General features: G+C 45.9%; 1 protein-coding gene across 2 annotated transcripts in view; it reads right to left on the bottom strand.

The window, feature by feature from the left end:
- Positions 1 to 23,296, bottom strand: part of LOC110499725 (thyrotropin-releasing hormone-degrading ectoenzyme-like) — a 417,686-nt gene that overhangs the window by 171,955 nt on the left and 222,435 nt on the right. For both annotated transcript variants that reach the window (XR_005038456.1, XM_036956614.1), the window contains exon 5: positions 20,874 to 20,987. Coding sequence is in view for 1 of the 2 variants with exons in the window: in XM_036956614.1 (XP_036812509.1) it covers positions 20,874 to 20,987 (114 nt within the window). In the remaining variant the exon portion in view is untranslated. The remainder of the gene's footprint in view (positions 1 to 20,873; positions 20,988 to 23,296) is intronic.

Here is a 23,296-nt window from a genome sequence, read left to right as displayed (position 1 = left end):
CATCTCTCCATCTCTCCACGAAAACAATAACAAAACATCTCTCAATGGAACAAACAAAACAATTAGATTCTTATTCAGGAGTTGACCATTATTCAAAAGCAACACCAAGCACATTTTGGGTGCAATTACCTTCTAATAGAAATGTCCACAACACTAGGTGAGATATAATTACCCTGTGATAATACCAGGGGCAGATTTCAGTGTTTTGTTTTGTAGTCTTTCAAAGACATTAAGACACTCAATATTCTTCTGATTACAATATAGAAGGGATGCTGTAACCAGATAATAATGGATAAAAGTAGTGCACTAAATAGGGAATAGGGTGTCATTTGGGACTCAAAATAATAACAATGTCTGTTGCCTTACGTGAGTAAGTGCTAGAGGCGTCACTACAGACCCTGGTTCGATTCCAGGCTGTATCACAGAGGTCTAAGACACTGCATCTCAGTGCTAGAGGCGTCACTACAGACCCTGATTTGATTCCAGGCTGTATCACAGCGGTCTAAGTCACAACAGACCCATCACGACATAGGCTGCATCACAACCGGCCGTGATTGGGAGTCCCATAAGGCGGCGCATAACTAGCCCAGCGTCGTCTGAGTTTGGCCGGGGGTAGGTCGTCATTGTAAATAATAAATTTGTTCTTAACTAACTTCCCAGTTAATTAACGGTTCAATAAATAAAATGGCTAGCAATAGAAACAGTCATCATAACTCTTAAAGGATTTTTTAAAAACTAAATGCAACAGTTGGACTATGGATGAAGATACTCCAAACTTTTAGAGTTTGTATAATCAATAAGATATTGACTGAATTATTAGTACATAAAACATTTTACTGGAGGGGAGAAGTCGTTCACGGAGTTCAGGGATTGTGGTGGTATTGTGGTGGGATTGTGGTGGGATTGTGGTGGGATTGTGGTGGGATTGTGGTGGTATTGTGTTGGGATTGTGGTGGGATTGTGGTGCTACTGTGGTGGTACTGTGTTGGGATTGTGGTGGGATTGTGGTGGGATTGTGGTGGTACTGTGGTGGGATTGTGGTGGTACTGTGGTGGTACTGTGGTGGTACTGTGTTGGGATTGTGGTGGGATTGTGGTGGTACTGTGTTGGGATTGTGGTGGGATTGTGGTGCTACTGTGGTGGTACTGTGTTGGGATTGTGGTGGGATTGTGGTGGTACTGTGGTGGGATTGTGGTGGTACTGTGTTGGGATTGTGGTGGTACTGTGGTGGGATTGTGGTGGTACTGTGTTGGGATTGTGGTGGTACTGTGGTGGGATTGTGGTGGTACTGTGTTGGGATTGTGGTGGTACTGTGGTGGGATTGTGGTGGTACTGTGTTGGGATTGTGGTGGTACTGTGTTGGGATTGTGGTGGTACTGTGTTGGGATTGTGGTGGGATTGTGGTGCTACTGTGGTGGTACTGTGTTGGGATTGTGGTGGGATTGTGGTGGTACTGTGGTGGGATTGTGGTGGTACTGTGTTGGGATTGTGGTGGTACTGTGGTGGGATTGTGGTGGTATTTCAGGAATTCAATTTATTTTCAAATGTCACTTATTATTTTTCTGAGAATGCAGTCATATATACATTTTGTTAGAGTATCAGGTATTTTGTACAAATATTTTTTAACAAAATAAAATTATATTAGCCTAATTTGCATAAATACACTGGGTATATTTGCATATATGAAACATAAAGGGGTGGAACCTACCTGCCCTCACATGTACTGTCTAGACCTACCAGCCAGTGAGAGAGCGAGAGAGAGAGCGAGAGAGAGAGAGAGACAGAGGGGGAGGGGGAGAGAGAGAGAGAGAGTGAGAGAAAGAAAGAGTGAGAGAGAGAGAAAGAGAGAGAGGGACAGTGAGAGAGAGAGAGAGAGAGAGACAGAGAGACAGAGAGACAGAGAGACAGAGAGAGAGAGAGAGAGACAGAGACAGAGACAGAGACAGAGAGAGAGAGGAGAGAGAAGGAGCGAGAGACAGAGAGAGAGAGGGAGCGGGACAGTGAGAGAGAGACAGTGTTGACCAGCTAAGTCACATGACAGCTCTATGAAATGAGTTAACAGAACCCTCCACCTGGACCATGTGTCTCCTCAACATGAGCTTCTGTCCTGATCATATTTCATCTGGGTTCTGCCACTGTATTAAGACAGCTACACACACACACACACACACCCACACACACACACAAACACACATACACACACACAGCATCTGCCTGAACAGGTCTTACACCTCAGGAAGGCAGTGCCTGTGTCCCAAATCACATCCTAATCCCTATAGCTGGGTCCAGGGGCAGGCAGAAGGTCATACACAGGGGGTCCAACAAGGCAACAGTGCAGGCAGGGAAAAGGCTGTAACGTAGTCCGGGAGATCAGTGTCACGTTCACTGTCTTCAAACTCCCTGTCATAAATGAGCCAAGGCGCACACAAACACTCACAGAAAATAAATAATTACCCACAAACACAGGTGGGGAAAAAAGGCTGCCTAAGTATGATTCCCAATCAGAGACAACGATGGACAGCTGCCTCTGATTGGAAACCATACCCGGGCCAACAAAGAAACAGACAAACTAGAATGCCCACCCAAATCACACCCTGACCTAACCAAATAGAGAAATAAAAAGCCTCTGTGAGGTCAGGGCGTGACAATCAGGCAATAGGTTGATAACAGGAAATCTGATAGGCTAAAGTACAGGCAGGGAATAGGTTGATAACAGGAAATCTGATAGGCTAAAGTACAGGCAGGCAATAGGTTGATAACAGGAAATCTGATAGGCTAAAGTACAGGCAGGCAATAGGTTGATAACAGGAAATCTGATAGGTTAAAGTACAGGCAGGCAATAGGTTGATAACAGGAAATCTGATAGGTTAAAGTACAGGCAGGCAATAGGTTGATAACAGGAAATCTGATAGGCTAAAGTACAGGCAGGGAACAGGTTGATAACAGGAAATCTGATAGGCTAAAGTACAGGCAGGGAACAGGTTGATAACATGAAATCTGATAGGCTAAAGTACAGGCAGGGAATCGGTAAAAAGTGCCATTAGTGAAGATGACCAAAAACTATCATACACAGGAGGACTAATACAGGGAAACCAGCGCTTCAAATCGAAGTGTGTCACAAAACAATCAATACCTCACAGTGACGAGGTGTGAAGGACGGCAACTAAATAGTGTGTGATAATGACATACAGGTGTGTGAACAGGTGATCAGAATTCAGGTGATTGGGATCTGGAAAGTGGGCTGGGTTCAGGTGATATACGTGTTTGAGGGTGTGAGTTGGAAAGTGGGCTGGAAAGTGGGCTGGGTTCAGGGGATATACGTGTTTGAAGGTGTGAGTTGGAAAGTGGGCTGGAAAGTGGGCTGGGTTCTGGGGATATACGTGTTTGAGGGTGTGAGCTGGAAAGTGGGCTGGGTTCAGGGGATGTACATGTTTGAGGGTGTGAGTTGGAAGCAGACGTTACATTTGTCTGTCTGACTTAGTGTTGAGATATCTCTGATCAGCAAGGGTAAAGGGTTTGCTGAAAACTGTGCACTTCTGAGAACTTTAGAAAACTGAATGTGTGAATATTAATACTTGAAGTCGCTTGTCATCCTATCTGTTTATCCCCGTGTAACAAGACTGCTCGTTAACAAAGCAGAGAGAGAGACAGGAACACATTTTTCTCCTGATTTAGACACTTTACCAATGAATAAAAAACAGAATGAGTCACACACTGTCTTTCTTTCCTGAAGAGCATGAGGTCGGCATCGTGCCTCCTCTAAAAAAAAAGAGAGGGCAGGCAGCAAGCATCAGCCAATTTACACCTGAACTCATCTAAATACAGAAGCCAGTATCACGACTGCCCTGCCTGCAGTCATAGAGTCAGAGAAAGGCTTCCAATGCTGTTGGAACTATAGAAGTAGAATTAGAATCATTCTGATCTATGGTTGGAACACTGGGCTCTTATTGTGTTCCGTGTTGTCATGCTAATGATGGTCTTATCTAATGTGAATAGAACGGCTGTGGGTGTTTATTTTCCACCAAGAGCTGTTGCATCTGGGGACACTAAGAGAAGCCTGGTCTGTGTCTGTCTGCATCAAAGTCATCGCATCAACAAAAGGGACAAAAGAGTTGAAATTGACGAGAATAACTGAAGTGATGATTAGCATATTGTTGTTGTGTTCTAGAACAAAGAGAGTTTTGAAGTATGGAACACTGTTACACTGGGATGTTTTGTATATTGATGATGCCTGGATATGATCATGTATTTATTTTGAATTAGTTATATGGGTTGTTTTTCTGAGATATATATATATATATATATTACTATATATATATATGACGGTAATGTTATGGTGAGTGAATGAGGACCCAAAAGCGAACTAACTTAAACAGAGCTTCTTTAATAACCAAACATAGGTAGGCTCAGATAGACCGGCAGATTCCGACAGGACAGGACAAGGTTACAGCAAACATGACGATAGTCTGGCTCAGGCATGAAACACAACAAACAAGAATCCGACAAGGACAGGAACAGAAACAGAGAGAGATATAGGGACCTAATCAGAGGGAAAAAGGGAACAGGTGGGAAACGGGGTGAATGGGTAGTTAGAGGAGACAAGGAACAGCTGGGGGAAAGCGGGGGAGAAAAGGTAACCTAACAACGACCAGCAGAGGGAGACACGGTGAAGGGAAAGGAGAGAGACAAGACACAACATGACAGTACATGACAGTACCCCCCCACTCACCGAGCGCCTCCTGGCGCACTCGAGGAGGAAACCTGGCGGCAACGGAGGAAATCCTCGATCAGCGCACGGTCCAGCACGTCCCGAGAGGGAACCCAACTCCTCTCCTCAGGACCGTACCCCTCCCAATCTACGAGGTACTGGTGACCACGGCCCCGAGGACGCATGTCCAAAATTCTACGGACCCTGTAGATGGGTGCGCCCTCGACAAGGATGGGGGGGGGGGGGGGGGGGAGACGAGCGGGGGCGCGAAGGACGGGCTTGATGCAGGAGACATGGAAGACCGGGTGGACGCGACGAAGGTATCGCGGAAGAAGAAGTCGAACTGAGACAGGATTAATGACCCGAGAAATACGGAACGGACCAATGAACCGCGGGGTCAACTTGCGAGAAGCCGTCTTAAGGGGAAGGTTCTGAGTGGAGAGCCAAACTCTCTGACCGCGACAATATCTAGGACTCTTAGTTCTACGCTTATTAGCAGCCCTCACAGTCTGCGTCCTATAACGGCAAAGTGCAGACCTGACCCTCTTCCAGGTGCGCTCGCAACGTTGGACAAAAGCCTGAGCGGAGGGGACGCTGGACTCGGCGAACTGAGATGAGAACAGCGGAGGCTGGTACCCGAGGCTACTCTGAAAAGGAGATGGACGAAGGAAGCGAGTTGTGGGCGTATTCTGCCCAGGGGAGCTGTTCTGACCAAGACGCAGGGTTACGAAAAGAAAGACTGCGTAAGATGCGACCAATAGTCTGATTGGCCCGTTCTGCTTGACCGTTAGACTGGGGGTGAAAGCCGGAAGAGAGACTGACGGAAGCCCCAATCAAACGGCAAAACTCCCTCCAAAATTGAGACGTGAATTGCGGACCTCTGTCCGAAACGACGTCTGACGGAAGGCCATGAATTCTGAAAACATTCTCGATGATGATTTGTGCCGTCTCTTTAGCAGAAGGAAGCTTAGCAAGGGGAATGAAATGAGCTGCCTTAGAGAACCTATCGACAACCGTAAGAATAACAGTCTTCCCCGCTGACGAAGGCAGTCCGGTGACAAAATCTAAGGCGATGTGAGACCACGGTCGAGAGGGAATAGGAAGCGGCCTGAGACGGCCGGCAGGAGGAGAGTTACCGGACTTAGTCTGCGCGCAGACCGAACAAGCAGCCACGAAACGACGCGTGTCATGCTCCCGGGTGGGCCACCAAAAACGCTGGCGAATGGAAGCAAGCGTACCCCGAACGCCAGGGTGGCCGGCTAACTTGGCAGAGTGAGCCCACTGAAGAACGGCCAGACGAGTAGGAACGGGAACGAAAAGAAGGTTCCTAGGACAAGCGCGCGGCGACGGAGTGTGAGTGAGCGCTTGTTTTACCTGCCTCTCAATTCCCCAGACAGTCAACCCGACAACACGCCCCTCAGGGAGAATCCCCTCGGGGTCAGTGGAGGCTACTGAAGAACTGAAGAGACGAGACAAAGCATCAGGCTTGGTGTTCTTAGAGCCCGGACGATAAGAAATCACGAACTCGAAACGAGCGAAAAACAGCGCCCAACGCGCCTGACGCGCAATAAGTCGTTTGGCAGAACGGATGTACTCAAGGTTCCTATGGTCAGTCCAAACGACAAAAGGAACGGTCGCCCCCTCCAACCACTGTCGCCATTCGCCTAGGGCTAACCGGATGGCGAGCAGTTCGCGGTTACCCACATCATAGTTACATTCCGACGGCGACAGGCGATGAGAAAAATACGCGCATGGGTGGACCTTGTCGTCAGAGAGGGAGCGCTGAGAAAGGATGGCTCCCACGCCCACCTCTGACGCGTCAACCTCGACAACGAACTGTCTAGAGACGTCAGGTGTAACAAGGATAGGAGCGGATGTAAAACGATTCTTGAGGAGATCAAAAGCTCCCTGGGCGGAAACGGACCACTTAAAGCACGTCTTGACAGAAGTAAGGGCTGTGAGAGGAGCTGCCACCTGACCGAAATTACGGATGAAACGACGATAGAAGTTCGCGAAGCCGAGAAAGCGCTGCAGCTCGACGCGTGACTTAGGGACGGGCCAATCAATGACAGCTTGGACCTTAGCGGAATCCATCTTAATGCCTTCAGCGGAAATAACAGAACCGAGAAATGTGACGGAGGAGGCATGAAAAGTGCACTTCTCAGCCTTCACAAAAAGACAATTCTCTAAAAGGCGCTGGAGGACACGTCGAACGTGCTGAACATGAATCTGGAGTGACGGTGAAAAAATCAGGATATCGTCAAGGTAAACGAAAACAAAGATGTTCAGCATGTCTCTCAGGACATCATTGACTAATGCCTGAAAGACAGCTGGAGCGTTAGCGAGGCCGAAAGGAAGAACCCGGTATTCAAAGTGCCCTAACGGAGTGTTAAACGCCGTCTTCCACTCGTCCCCCTCCCTGATGCGCACGAGATGGTAAGCGTTACGAAGGTCCAACTTAGTGAAAAACCTGGCTCCCTGCAGGATCTCGAAGGCTGAAGACATAAGAGGAAGCGGATAACGATTCTTCACTGTTATGTCATTCAGCCCTCGATAATCTATGCAGGGGCGCAGAGACCCGTCCTTCTTCTTGACAAAAAAAAACCCCGCTCCGGCGGGAGAGGAGGAGGGGACTATGGTACCGGCGTCAAGAGCTACAGACAAATAATCTTCGAGAGCCTTACGTTCGGGAGCCGACAGAGAGTATAGTCTACCCCGGGGGGGGGTGGTTCCCGGAAGGAGATCAATACTACAATCATACGACCGGTGTGGAGGAAGAGAGGTGGCCCTGGACCGACTGAACACCGTGCGCAGATCGTGATATTCCTCCGGCACCCCTGTCAAATCACCAGGCTCCTCCTGTGAAGAAGAGACAGAGGAAACAGGAGGGATAGCAGACATTAAACATTTCACATGACAAGAGACGTTCCAGGAGAGGATAGAATTACTAGACCAATTAATGGAAGGATTATGACAAACTAGCCAGGGATGGCCCAAAACAACAGGTGTAAAAGGTGAACGAAAAATTAAAAAAGAAATGGTTTCACTATGATTACCAGAAACAGTGAGGGTTAAAGGTAGCGTCTCACGCTGAATCCTGGGGAGAGGACTACCATCCAGGGCGAACAAGGCCGTGGGCTCCTTTAACTGTCTGAGAGGAATGTCATGTTCCCGAGCCCAGGTCTCGTCCATAAAACAGCCCTCCGCCCCAGAGTCTATTAAGGCACTGCAGGAAGCTGACGAACCGGTCCAGCGTAGATGGACCGACAAGGTAGTGCAGGATCTTGAAGGAGAGACAGGAGTAGTAGCGCTCACCAGTAGCCCTCCGCTTACTGACGAGCTCTGGCCTTTTACTGGACATGAAGTGACAAAATGACCAGCGGAACCGCAATAGAGACAGAGGCGGTTGGTGATTCTCCCTCTCCTTAGTCGAGATGCGGATACCTCCCAGCTGCATGGGCTCAGCACCCGAGCCGGCAGAGGAAGATGGTAGTGATGCGGAGAGGGAGGCGACGGAGAGCGCGAGCTCCTTTCCACGAGCTCGGTGACGAAGATCAACCCGTCGCTCAATGCGAATAGCGAGTTCAATCAAGGAATCCACGCTGGAAGGAACCTCCCGGGAGAGAATCTCATCCTTTACCTCTGCGCGGAAACCCTCCAGAAGACGAGCGAGCAAGGCCGGCTCGTTCCAGCCACTGGAGACAGCAAGAGTGCGAAACTCAATAGAGTAGTCTGTTATGGATCGATTGCCTTGACATAGGGAAGACAGGGCCCTGGAAGCCTCCTCCCCAAAAACAGATCGATCAAAAACCCGTATCATCTCCTCCTTAAAGTCTTGATACTGGTTAGTACACTCAGCCCTTGCCTCCCAGATTGCCGTGCCCCACTCACGAGCCCGTCCAATAAGGAGAGATATGACGTAGGCGACACGAGCAGTGCTCCTGGAGTAAATGTTGGGCTGGAGAGAAAACACAATATCACACTGGGTGAGGAACGAGCGGCATTCAGTGGGCTCCCCAGAGTAACACGGCGGGTTATTGATTCTGGGCTCCGGAGATTCGAAAGCCCTGGAAGTGACCGGTGGATCGAGGCGGAGATGGTGAACCTGTTCTGTGAGGTTGGAGACTTGGGTGGCCAGGGTCTCAACGGCATGTCGAGCAGCAGACACTTCCTGCTCGTGTCTGCCTAGCATCGCTCCCTGGATCCCGACGGCTGAGTGGAGAGGATCCGAAGTCGCTGGGTCCATTCTTGGTCGGATTCTTCTGTTATGGTGAGTGAATGAGGACCCAAAAGCGAACTAACTTAAACAGAGCTTCTTTAATAACCAAACATAGGTAGGCTCAGATAGACCGGCAGATTCCGACAGGACAGGACAAGGTTACAGCAAACATGACGATAGTCTGGCTCAGGCATGAAACACAACAAACAAGAATCCGACAAGGACAGGAACAGAAACAGAGAGAGATATAGGGACCTAATCAGAGGGAAAAAGGGAACAGGTGGGAAACGGGGTGAATGGGTAGTTAGAGGAGACAAGGAACAGCTGGGGGAAAGCGGGGGAGAAAAGGTAACCTAACAACGACCAGCAGAGGGAGACAGGGTGAAGGGAAAGGACAGAGACAAGACACAACATGACAGTACATGACAGGTAAAGCTAGGCAGCTAGCAGTGACGTCTTCATCATCCATTCTCCACACAGTGCCTTTACAAAAATGGACTGCTGAATTGATTTCTGTTTTGTCTAAAGAACTGCAAATCATTTGACATACATTAGGGGGTTCACTCTGACTAGGTGATTGTTCCACACAAGGAAAGCAAAGGCGATAGTCCAAACTATTCACCATACCATGAATATTTTATTGACTGCAATTTAAAAACTCCTTGCTGGGACGATGACAGAGTTTTGCTCCCTCTGTGATTAGAAATTCAGCAGCCGAGCAATTAGCTGGCGGTTCTGCAAGTCTGGAAGAGCGAAGAAGAAGAGAAAGATGCTTCTAAATTTGTTCTGGACACAGAGAGGGAGGATGGACTGTGATAATTACCAAATGAATATAGCCCATGATTGAAACGACTGCCACAACAGGAAATGCAAATGTGACAGAAATGATTGGCTGAGACTGTGCCATATCTCTTCCTCTCTCTCTCTCTCTTCATCTCTTAGCTATACTTGAGTGTCAGGGAGTTATTTAGCCTTGGACAGCAGAAACACTTGAGAATAAGTGGACTGGAAAATATGCATAGCGGCATAACACACTACGGCTATCTCCCAAATGGCACCCTATTCCCTATATAGTGCACTACTTTAGACCAGAGCCCTATTCCCTATATAGTGCACTACTTTAGTCCAGAGCCCTATTCCCTATATAGTGCACTATTTTAGTCCAGAGCCCTATTCCCTATATAGTGCACTACTTTAGACCAGCCCTATTCCCTATATAGTGCACTACTTTAGACCAGAGCCCTATTCCCTATATAGTGCACTACTTTAGACCAGAGCCCTATTCCCTATATAGTGCACTACTTTAGACCAAAGCCCTATTCCCTATATAGTGCACTACTTTATACCAAAGCCCTATTCCCTATATAGTACACTACTTTAGACCAGAGCCCTATTCCCTATATAGTGCACTACTTTAGACCAAAGCTCTATTCCCTATATAGTGCACTACTTTAGACCAGAGTCCTATTCCCTATATAGTGCACTACTTTAGACCAGAGCCCTATTTCCTATATAGTACACTACTTTAGACCAGAGCCATATTCCCTATATAGTGCACTACTTTAGACCAGAGCCCTATTCCCTATATAGTACACTACTTTAGACCAGAGCCCTATTCCCTATATAGTGCACTACTTTAGACCAGGGCCCTATTCTCTATATAGTGCACTACTTTAGACCAGAGCCCTATTTCCTATATAGTGCACTACATTAGACCAGGGCCCTATTCCCTATATAGTGCACTACTTTAGACCAGGGCCCTATTCCCTATGTCGTGCACTACTTTAGACCAGAGCCCTATTCCCTATGTCGTGCACTAGCCCTAGGGGGCTTTGGTCAAAAGAAATGCACTACACTGAGTTTACAAAACATTAATAACACCTGCAATTCTCATGACATAGACTGACCAGGTGAATCCAGGTGAAAGCTATGATCCCTTATTGATGTCACCTGTTAAATCCACATCAATTAGTGTAGATGAAGGGGAGGAGACGGGTTAAAGAAGGAGTTATTAGCCTTGAGACATGGATTGTGTCTGTGGACAATTCAGAGGGTGAACGGTTAAGACACAAGCTTTAAGTGCCTTTGAACGGGGTATGGTAGTAGGTGCCAGGCGTTCCCGGTTTGTGTTAAGAACTGCAAACACTCCTAGGTTTTTTCACACTTAACAGTTTCAGTGTGTATCACGAACGGCCCACCGCCCAAAGGACATTCCAGACAATTTGACACAACTGTGGGAAGCATTGGAGTCGACATGGGCCGGCATCCCTGTGGAACGCTTTCGAACACCTTGCAGAGTCCCACGCCACGAACGAACTGAGGCTGTTCTGAGGGGCAAAAAGAAAGCGCAACTCAATATCAGGAAGGTGTTCCTAATGTTTTGTCCACTCTGTGTATGTAGGGGGGAAGAGGGAGTCATTTAGAACACACCCTTAAGCAATTAACAGACAGGGGGTGTCTTCCATAGACGCTGTTAACATTCCATACATTGTGGTTGCCTTGGCAACATCTCGGTTAAGCAGTAGGTTGACAGATAATGTTTAGAATCTCTATTGTAAATAGTAATCTAAATTCCGTTGATGAAAAAATATCACAATGGTAGTTTGTAATAAGGGGGGGGGGGGGGGGGGGGGGGGGTAATTGATTTTCATCCATAATATACCGTCGCAAAATTCAATATCACATTTAATAACATTTACGCTAAACACATTCACTTGTTGTTTTTTTTCGATACACTGTGAACTCCATTACTGTTGAACGCTGTTCTTTGTCAGGCTAATGCTCCTGTAATCGAACCAACGCGGGTAATATTTCATTAACCAGGTTAGACTTAACGTATCTCTAATCCAATCACAAACGCAGCTCGTTCGGGGGAGAACGAATAGGAGCGTGAAGTGTATGATTCGCATAATTGTTCATCATTAACGTTTGCATTAATTGCATGGGCATCATTGGCCTTTCCTGTGAATGGGGCTTTACTAGAATATCTCTACGTTTGCATTACATTCCGGCAAGAAGTGAAGATCACATATCAGTCAGCTAGTTAGCTGGGGTTACGGCTGAGTATGGGTTATGTACGTATCAACATCAGTCAGCTAGTTAGCTGGGGTTACGGCTGAGTATGGGTTATGTACATACCAACATCAGTCAGCTAGTTAGCTGGGGTTACGGCTGAACATGGGTTATGTACGTATCAACATCAGTCAGCTAGTTAGCTGGGGTTACGGCTGAACATGGGTTATGTACATACCAACATCAGTCAGCTAGTTAGCTGGGGTTACGGCTGAACATGGGTTATGTACATACCAACATCAGTCAGCTAGTTAGCTGGGGTTACGGCTGAACATGGGTTATGTACGTATCAACATCAGTCAGCTAGTTAGCTGGGGTTATGGCTGAGTACGGGTTATGTACGTATCAACATCAGTCAGCTAGTTAGCTGGGGTTATGGCTGAGTATGGGTTATGCACATATCAACATCAGTCAGCTAGTTAGCTGGGGTTACGGCTGAACATGGGTTATGTACGTATCAACATCAGTCAGCTAGTTAGCTGGGGTTACGGCTGAGTAAAGGTTATGTACATACCAACATCAGTCAGCTAGTTAGCTGGGGTTACGGCTGAACATGGGTTATGCACATATCAACATCAGTCAGCTAGTTAGCTGGAGTTACGCCTGAGTAAAGGTTATGTACATACCAACATCAGTCAGCTAGTTAGCTGGGGTTACGGCTGAGTAAAGGTTATGTACATACCATAATCAGTCAGCTAGTTAGCTGGGGTTACGGCTGAACATGGGTTATGCACATATCAACATCAGTCAGCTAGTTAGCTGGAGTTACGCCTGAGTAAAGGTTATGTACATACCAACATCAGTCAGCTAGTTAGCTGGGGTTACGGCTGAGTACGGGTTATGTACATACCAACATCAGTCAGCTAGTTAGCTGGGGTTACGGCTGAGTAAAGGTTATGTACATACCAATATCAGTCAGCTAGTTAGCTGGGGTTACGGCTGAACATGGGTTATGTACGTATCAACATCAGTCAGCTAGTTAGCTGGGGTTACGGCTGAACATGGGTTATGTACGTATCAACATCAGTCAGCTAGTTAGCTGGGGTTACGGCTGAACATGGGTTATGTACGTATCAACATCAGTCAGCTAGTTAGCTGGGGTTACGGCTAAACATGGGTTATGTACATATCAACATCAGTCAGCTAGTTAGCTGGGGTTACTGCTAAACATGGGTTATGTACATACCAATATCAGTCAGCTAGCTAGCTGGGGTTACGGCTGAGTAAAGGTTATGTACATATCAACATCAGTCAGCTAGCTAGCTGGGGTTACGGCTGAGTACGGGTTATGTACGTATCAACATCAGTCAGCTAGTTAGCTGGGGTTACGGCTGAGTAAAGGTTATGTACGTACCAACATCAGTCAGCTAGCTAGCTGGGGTTACGGCTGAGGAAAGGTTATGTACGTACCAACATCAGTCAGCTAGTTAGCTGGGGTTACGGCTGAGTAAAGGTTATGTACGTACCAACATCAGTCAGCTAGTTAGCTGGGGTTACTGCTAAACATGGGTTATGTACATACCAACATCAGTCAACTAGTTAGCTGGGGTTACGGCTGAGTACGGGTTATATACATATCAACATCAGTCAGCTAGTTAGCTGGGGTTACTACTAAACATGGGTTATGTACATACCAACATCAGTCAGCTAGTTAGCTGGGGTTACTGCTAAACATGGGTTATGTACATATCAACATCAGTCAACTAGTTAGCTGGGGTTACTGCTAAACATGGGTTATGTACATACCAACATCAGTCAGCTAGTTAGCTGGGGTTAAAGCTAAACATGGGTTATGTACATATCAACATCAGTCAGCTAGTTAGCTGGGGTTACAGCTAAACATGGGTTATGTACATATCAACATCAGTCAGCTAGTTAGCTGGGGTTACAGCTAAACATGGGTTATGTACATATCAACATCAGTCAGCTAGTTAGCTGGGGTTACAGCTAAACATGGGTTATGTACATATCAACATCAGTCAGCTAGTTAGCTGGGGTTAAAGCTAAACATGGGTTATGTACATATCAACATCAGTCAGCTAGTTAGCTGGGGTTACAGCTAAACATGGGTTATGTACATATCAACATCAGTCAGCTAGTTAGCTGGGGTTACAGCTAAACATGGGTTATGTACATATCAACATCAGTCAGCTAGTTAGCTGGGGTTACAGCTAAACATGGGTTATGTACAAAATATATAAAACTTGTTTGAGGGTTTGCTCTCAGGCTGGAATGAATGAATAGTGTCCGTTGCGTGAGAGAAACAATATTTAGGAACTAGCAGTCAAACCATAGAAAGAAAAAAACCTATGTACCAACGTACCAATATCCAATACCAACACACAACTTAGAAGGCATGGCCAATATCCAATACTAACACACAACTTAGAAGGCATGGCCAATATCCAATACTAACACACAACTTAGAAGGCATGGCCAATATCCAATACCAACACACAACTTAGAAGGCATGGCCAATATCCAATACTAACACACAACTTAGAAGGCATGGCCAATATCCAATACTAATACACAACTTAGAAGGCATGGCCAATATCCAATACCAACACACAACTTAGAAGGCATGGCCAATATCCAATACTAACACACAACTTAGAAGGCATGGCCAATATCCAATACTAACACACAACTTAGAAGGCATGGCCAATATCCCATACTAACACACAACTTAGAAGGCATGGCCAATATCCCATACCAACACACAACTTAGAAGGCATGGCCAATATCCCATGCTAACACACAACTTAGAAGGCATGGCCAATATCCCATACTAACACACAACTTAGAAGGCATGGCCAATATCCCATGCTAACACACAACTTAGAAGGCATGGCCAATATCCCATACTAACACACAACTTAGAAGGCATGGCCAATATCCCATGCTAACACACAACTTAGAAGGCATGGCCAATATCCCATGCTAACACACAACTTAGAAGGCATGGCCAATATCCCATACTAACACACAACTTAGAAGGCATGGCCAATATCCCATACTAACACACAACTTAGAAGGCATGGCCAATATCCCATGCTAACACACAACTTAGAAGGCATGGCCAATATCCCATACATTGCTTCATTGTAAGTGCTATGCTAATGGGGATATTTGAAGAGATATTGGAAGAGAGAGATGGCTTGTAGCCCTTTTAGTGTAATGTAGTGGTCCCTCTCATTGATAGATAGCACTGGTGTCACATTAACACAGGAGATACAGCAGTCCAGTCCACTGTGATATTGGTACTGTGTGATGGTACAGTCTAGTCCAGTGTGATATTGGTACAGTCCAGTCCAGTGTGATATTGGTACTGCGTGATGGTACAGTCCAGTGTGATATTGGTACTGTGTGATGGTACAGTCCAGTCCAGTGTGATATTGGTACAGTCTAGTACAGTGTGATATTGGTACTGTGTGATGGTCCAGTCCAGTGTGATATTGGTACTGTGTGATGGTAGAGTCCAGTCCAGTGTGATATTGGTACTGTGTGATGGTCCAGTACAGTGTGATATTGGTACTGTGTGATGGTCCAGTACAGTGTGATATTGGTACTGTGTGATGGTCCAGTCCAGTGTGATATTGGTACAGTCTAGTACAGTGTGATACTGGTACTGTGTGATGGTCCAGTACAGTGTGATATTGGTACAGTCTAGTACAGTGTGATACTGGTACTGTGTGATGGTCCAGTACAGTGTGATATTGGTACTGTGTGATGGTCCAGTACAGTGTGATATTGGTACTGTGTGATGGTTCAGTACAGTGTGATATTGGTACTGTGTGATGGTCCAGTACAGTGTGATATTGGTACTGTGTGATGGTTCAGTACAGTGTGATATTGGTACTGTGTGATGGTCCAGTACAGTGTGATATTGGTACTGTGTGATGGTCCAGTACAGTGTGATATTGGTACTGTGTGATGGTCCAGTCCAGTGTGATATTGGTACTGTGTGATGGTTCAGTACAGTGTGATATTGGTACTGTGTGATGGTCCAGTACAGTCCAGTGTGATATTGGTACTGTGTGATGGTACAGTACAGTCCAGTGTGATATTGATACTGTGTGATGGTACAGTCCAGTCCAGTGTGATATTGGTACTGTGTGATTGTACAGTCCAGTCCAGTGTGATATTGATACTGTGTGATGGTACAGTCCAGTCCAGTGTGATATTGGTCCTGTGTGATGGTACAGTCCAGTCCAGTGTGATATTGATACTGTGTGATTGTACAGTCCAGTGTGATATTGGTACTGTGTGATGGTACAGTCCAGTGTGGTATTGGTACTGTGTGATGGTACAGTCCAGTCCAGTGTGATATTGGTACTGTGTGATGGTACAGTCCAGTCCAGTGTGATATTGGTACTGTGTGATGGTACAGTCCAGTCCAGTGTGATATTGGTACTGTTTGATGGTACAGTCTAGTCCAGTGTGATATTGGTACTGTGTGATGGAACAGTCCAGTCCAGTGTGATATTGGTACTGTGTGATGGTACAGTCCAGTCCAGTGTGATATTGGTACTGTGTGATGGTACAGTCCAGTCCAGTGTGATATTGGTACTGTGTGATGGTACAGTCCAGTGTGATATTGGTACTGTGTGATGGTACAGTCCAGTCCAGTGTGATATTGGTACTGTGTGATGGTACAGTCCAGTGTGATATTGGTACTGTGTGATGGTACAGTCCAGTCCAGTGTGATATTGGTACTGTGTGATGGTACAGTCCAGTCCAGTGTGATATTGGTACTGTGTGATGGTCCAGTCCAGTGTGATATTGGTACTGTGTGATGGTACAGTCCAGTCCAGTCTGATATTGGTACTGTGTGATGGTACAGTCCAGTCCAGTCTGATATTGGTACTGTGTGATGGTACAGTCCAGTCCAGTGTGATATTGATACTGTGTGATGGTACAGTCCAGTCCAGTGTGATATTGGTACTGTGTGATGGTACAGTCCAGTCCAGTGTGATATTGGTACTGTGTGATGGTACAGTCCAGTCCAGTGTGATATTGGTACTGTGTGATGGTACAGTCCAGTGTGATATTGGTACTGTGTGATGGTACAGTCCAGTCCAGTGTGATATTGGTACTGTGTGATGGTACAGTCCAGTCCAGTGTGATATTGGTACTGTGTGATGGTACAGTCCAGTGTGATATTGGTCCTGTGTGATGGTACAGTCCAGTCCAGTGTGATATTGGTACTGTTTGATGGTACAGTCCAGTCCAGTGTGATATTGGTACTGTGTGATGGTACAGTCCAGTCCAGTGTGATATTGGTACTGTGTGATGGTACAGTCCAGTCCAGTGTGATATTGGTACTGTGTGATAGTCCAGTCCAGTGTGATATTGGTACTGTGTGATGGTACAGTCCAGTGTGATATTGGTACTGTGTGATGGTACAGTCCAGTCCAGTGTGATATTGGTACTGTGTGATGGTACAGTCCAGTGTGATATTGGTACTGTGTGATGGTACAGTCCAGTCCAGTGTGATATTGATACTGTGTGATGGTACAGTCCAGTCCAGTGTGATATTGGTACTGTGTGATGGTCCAGTCCAGTGTGATATTGGTACTGTGTGATGGTACATTCCAGTCCAGTGTGATATTGGTACTGTGTGATGGAACAGTCCAGTCCAGTGTGATATTGGTACTGTGTGATGGTACAGTCCAGTCCAGTGTGATATTGGTACTGTGTGATGGTACAGTCCAGTGTGATATTGGTACTGTGTGATGGTACAGTCCAGTCCAGTGTGATATTGGTACTGTGTGATGGTACAGTCCAGTCCAGTGTGATATTGGTACTGTGTGATGGTACAGTCCAGTGTGATATTGGTACTGTGTGATGGTACAGTCCAGTGTGATATTGGTACTGTGTGATGGTACAGTCCAGTCCAGTGTGATATTGGTACTGTGTGATGGTACAGTCGAGTGTGATATTGGTACTGTGTGATGGTACAGTCCAGTCCAGTGTGATATTGGTACTGTGTGATGGTACAGTCCAGTCCAGTGTGATATTGGTACTGTGTGATGGTACAGTCCAGTCCAGTGTGATATTGGTACTGTGTGATGGAACAGTCCAATCCAGTGTGATATTGGTACTGTGTGATGGTCCAGTCCAGTGTGATATTGGTACTGTGTGATGGTACAGTCCAGTCCAGTGTGATATTGGTACTGTGTGATGGAACAGTCCAGTCCAGTGTGATATTGGTACTGTGTGATGGTACAGTCCAGTCCAGTCTGATATTGGTACTGTGTGATGGTACAGTCCAGTCCAGTGTGATATTGGTACTGTGTGATGGTACAGTCCAGTCCAGTGTGATATTGGTACTGTGTGATGGTACAGTCCAGTCCAGTGTGATATTGGTACTGTGTGATGGTACAGTCCAGTCCAGTGTGATATTGGTACTGTGTGATGGTCCAGTCCAGTGTGATATTGGTACTGTGTGATGGTACAGTCCAGTCCAGTGTGATATTGGTCCTGTGTGATGGTACAGTCCAGTCCAGTGTGATATTGGTACTGTGTGATGGTACAGTCCAGTCCAGTGTGATATTGGTACTGTGTGATGGAACAGTCCAGTCCAGTGTGATATTGGTACTGTGTGATGGTACAGTCCAGTCCAGTGTGATATTGGTCCTGTGTGATGGTACAGTCCAGTCCAGTGTGATATTGGTACTGTGTGATGGTACAGTCCAGTGTGATATTGGTACTGTGTGATAGTACAGTCCAGTCCAGTGTGATATCAGTACTGTGTGATGGTACAGTCCAGTCCAGTCTGATATTGGTACTGTGTGATGGTACAGTCCAGTCCAGTGTGATATTGGTACTGTGTGATAGTACAGTCCAGTCCAGTGTGATATTGGTACTGTGTGATGGTCCAGTACAGTCCAGTGTGATATTGGTACTGTGTGATGGTCCAGTACAGTCCAGTGTGATATTGGTACTGTGTGATGGAACAGTACAGTCCAGTGTGATATTGGTACTGTGTGATAGTACAGTCCAGTCCAGTGTGATATTGGTACTGTGTGATGGTCCAGTACAGTCCAGTGTGATATTGGTACTGTGTGATGGAACAGTCCAGTCCAGTGTGATATTGGTACTGTGTGATGGTCCAGTACAGTCCAGTGTGATATTGGTACTGTGTGATGGTACAGTCCAGTCCAGTGTGATATTGGTACTGTGTGATGGTCCAGTACAGTCCAGTGTGATATTGGTACTGTGTGATAGTCCAGTCCAGTGTGATATTGATACTGTGTGATGGTACAGTCCAGTCCAGTGTGATATTGGTCCTGTGTGATGGTACAGTCCAGTCCAGTGTGATATTGGTCCTGTGTGATGGTACAGTCCAGTCCAGTGTGATATTGGTACTGTGTGATGGTACAGTCCAGTCCAGTGTGATATTGGTACTGTGTGATGGTACAGTCCAGTCCAGTGTGATATTGGTACTGTGTGATGGTACAGTCCAGTCCAGTGTGATATTGGTACTGTGTGATGGTACAGTCCAGTCCAGTGTGATATTGGTACTGTGTGATGGTACAGTCCAGTCCAGTGTGATATTGGTACTGTGTGATGGTACAGTCCAGTCCAGTATGATATTGGTACTGTGTGATAGTACAGTCCAGTCCAGTGTGATATTGGTCCTGTTTGATGGTACAGTCCAGTCCAGTGCGTTGCACTGCGTGCCTAGTGTCCTAGCAGTCAGGCTTTGAGATATGCGTCTTCAATGAGTCCCCCCACAGGGAACGGGCACGACTTTCAATTCAAATACTGCCATGGCTACTGAGATGAAATCAGTGTAAATTACTACCCCAACGCAAGATTTATGTGGCCTGTCACTGTTCAGTTTTTACCTAGAGATAAATTGGAAATGCATGGAAACAAACTATTTTTCGACATTAGCATAAATACATCTCCGTCTGGAAACTGGAAGTGACTTTTAACAAACAACGTTTTGTTTCCGCTCCCACCAAACTCTTTATGACGGATGATTTTATTGGAACGAACTCATCGGCCCCTAAACGATGACGAATAAGGAATAACAACGGGTCAAATTTAGATTGAAGGGTTTCAGATGTAATGGTAAAAATAGATGGTTAATGGTTTACCATGCTAGATGTAAACCGTATGGACAGACTAATCAGTCAATATTATTGTATCTTGTTTGGTAAATTGAGAAAAAAATGTTTTATTTGTCTTTGTTCCAGCTGACAGTCATTATAATAAACTGTTCCTTGTCTTTGTTCCAACTGACAGGGTCATTATAATAAACTGTTCCTTGTCTTTGTTCCAACTGACAGAGTCATTATAATAAACTGTTCCTTGTCTTTGTTCCAACTGACAGTCATTATAATAAACTGTTCCTTGTCTTTGTTCCAACTGACTGACATTATAATAAACTGTTCCTTGTCTTTGTTCCAGCTGACAGACATTATAATAAACTGTTCCTTGTCTTTGTTCCAACCAACAGAGTCATTAAAATAAACTGTTCCTTGTCTTTGTTCCAGCTGACAGAGTCATTAAAATAAACTGTTCCTCGTCTTTGTTCCAACTGACAGTCATTATAATAAACTGGTTCTTGTCTTTGTTCCAACTGACAGTCATTATAATAAACTGTTCCTTGTCTTTGTTCCAACTGACAGAGTCATTATAATAAACTGTTCCTTGTCTTTGTTCCAACTGACAGACATTATAATAAACTGTTCCTTGTCTTTGTTCCAGCTGACAGTCATTAGTCATTAGCCCATGCAACTGTTCTGATGCTCAGATAAGATCAGAAGTAAAGTCATTTAGGGTGGTTAAATTAGTCACAGTGTAATTACAAGGTATTGTAATCTTTCACTATCTTTACAAATACAATAAAGATCTTACCATGTTCCATTTGGGGAAGAGGAAGTCCGTTCCAACGTACTCAAAGAAGTGGGCGAAGCCTTCCTTCAGCCAGACATCCTCCCACCACACGGGGGTTACCAGGTCACCAAACCACTGCAGTAAGAAAAGAGGAAAACAGGTGAGTTCCACTGAGCTTAGTCTCTGGTGTGACTGTCAACACCACCAACAACTGAGTTCCACTGGGCTTAGTCTCTGGTGTGACTGTCAACACCACCAACAACTGAGTTCCACTGGGCTTAGTCTCTGGTGTGACTGTCAACACCACCAACAACTGAGTTCCACTGAGCTTAGTCTCTGGTGTGACTGTCAACACCACCAACAGCTGAGTTCCACTGAGCTTAGTCTCTGGTGTGACTGTCAACACCACCAACAACTGAGTTCCACAGAGCTTAGTCTCTGATGTGACTGTCAACACCACCAACAGCTGAGTTCCACTGGGCTTAGTCTCTGGTGTGACTGTCAACACCACCAACAACTGAGTTCCACTGAGCTTAGTCTCTGGTGTGACTGTCAACACCACCAACAACTGAGTTCCACTGGGCTTAGTCTCTGGTGTGACTGTCAACACCACCAACAACTGAGTTCCACTGGGCTTAGTCTCTGGTGTGACTGTCAACACCACCAACAACTGAGTTCCACAGAGCTTAGTCTCTGATGTGACTGTCAACACCACCAACAACTGAGTTCCACTGGGCTTAGTCTCTGGTGTGACTGTCAACACCACCAACAACTGAGTTCCACTGAGCTTAGTCTCTGGTGTGACTGTCAACACCACCAACAACTGAGTTCCACTGGGCTTAGTCTCTGGTGTGACTGTCAACACCACCAACAACTGAGTTCCACGGAGCTTAGTCTCTGGTATGACTGTCAACACCACCAACAGCTGAGTTCCACGGAGCTTAGTCTCTTGTGTGACTGTCAACACCACCAACAACTGAGTTCCACGGAGCTTAGTCTCTTGTGTGACTGTCAACACCACCAACAACTGAGTTCCACGGAGCTTAGTCTCTGGTGTGACTGTCAACACCACCAACAGCTGAGTTCCACGGAGCTTAGTCTCTGGTGTGACTGTCAACACAACCAACAGCTGAGTTCCACTGAGCTTAGTCTCTGGTGTGACTGTCAACACAACCAACAGCTGAGTTCCACTGAGCTTAGTCTCTTGTGTGACTGTCAACACCACCAACAGCTGAGTTCCACTGAGCTTAGTCTCTGGTGTGACTGTCAACACCACCAACAACTGAGTTCCACTGAGCTTAGTCTCTTGTATGACTGTCAACACAACCAACAACTGAGTTCCACTGAGCTTAGTCTCTTGTATGACTGTCAACACAACCAACAGCTGAGTTCCACTGAGCTTAGTCTCTTGTATGACTGTCAACACAACCAACAGCTGAGTTCCACTGAGCTTAGTCTCTTGTATGACTGTCAACACAACCAACAGCTGAGTTCCACTGAGCTTAGTCTCTTGTATGACTGTCAACACAACCAACAGCTGAGTTCCAGTATTTATACACTATCGTTCAAAAGTTTGGAGTATCTTAGAAATGTCCCTGTTTTTTAAATAAAAGCAATTCTTGTGTCCATTAAAATAACATCACATTGATCAGAAATAAATTGTAGACATTGTTTATGTTGTTAATGACTATTGTAGCTGGAAACGGCAGATTTTTTATGGAATATCTACATAGGTGTACAGAGGCAATTATTAGCAACCATCAGTCCTCAACTGGCAGCTTCATTAAATAGTACCCGCAAAACACCAGTCTCAACGTCAACAGTGAAGAGGTGACTCCGGGATGCTGGCCTTCTAGGCAGAGTTCCTCTGTCCAGTCTCAACGTCAACAGTGAAAAGGCGACTCCGGGATGCTGGCCTTCTAGGCAAAGTTGCAATGAAAAAGCCATATCTCAGACTGGCCAATAAAAATAACAGATTAAGATGGGCAAAAGAACACAGACACTGGACAGAGGAACTCTGCCTAGAAGGCCAGCATCCCGGAGTCGCCTCTTCACTGTTGACGTTGAGACTGGACAGAGGAACTCTGCCTAGAAGGCCAGCATCCCGGAGTCGCCTCTTCACGTTGACACTGGTGTTATGCGGGTACTATTTAATGAAGCTGCCAGTTGAGTACTGATGGTTGCTGATAATGGCCTCTGTGGGACAGACAGTACGACTACAACACCAGTATGTAGGAAACTAGAAGCAGGTTATTGTGGGACAGACAGTACGACTACAACACTAGTATGTAGGAAACTAGAAGCAGGTTATTGTGGGACAGACAGTACGACTACAACACCAGTATGTAGGAAACTAGAAGCAGGTTATTGTGGGACAGACAGTACGACTACCACACCAGTATGTAGGAAACTAGAAGCAGGTTATTGTGGGACAGACAGTACGA

This window comes from Oncorhynchus mykiss, chromosome 21, assembly GCF_013265735.2.
Source record: "Oncorhynchus mykiss isolate Arlee chromosome 21, USDA_OmykA_1.1, whole genome shotgun sequence".
In the NCBI taxonomy this organism is placed as follows: domain Eukaryota; kingdom Metazoa; phylum Chordata; class Actinopteri; order Salmoniformes; family Salmonidae; genus Oncorhynchus; species Oncorhynchus mykiss.
The sequence above is the reverse complement of the archived record's forward strand: the minus strand, read 5'-3'. Positions and strand labels throughout refer to the sequence as shown.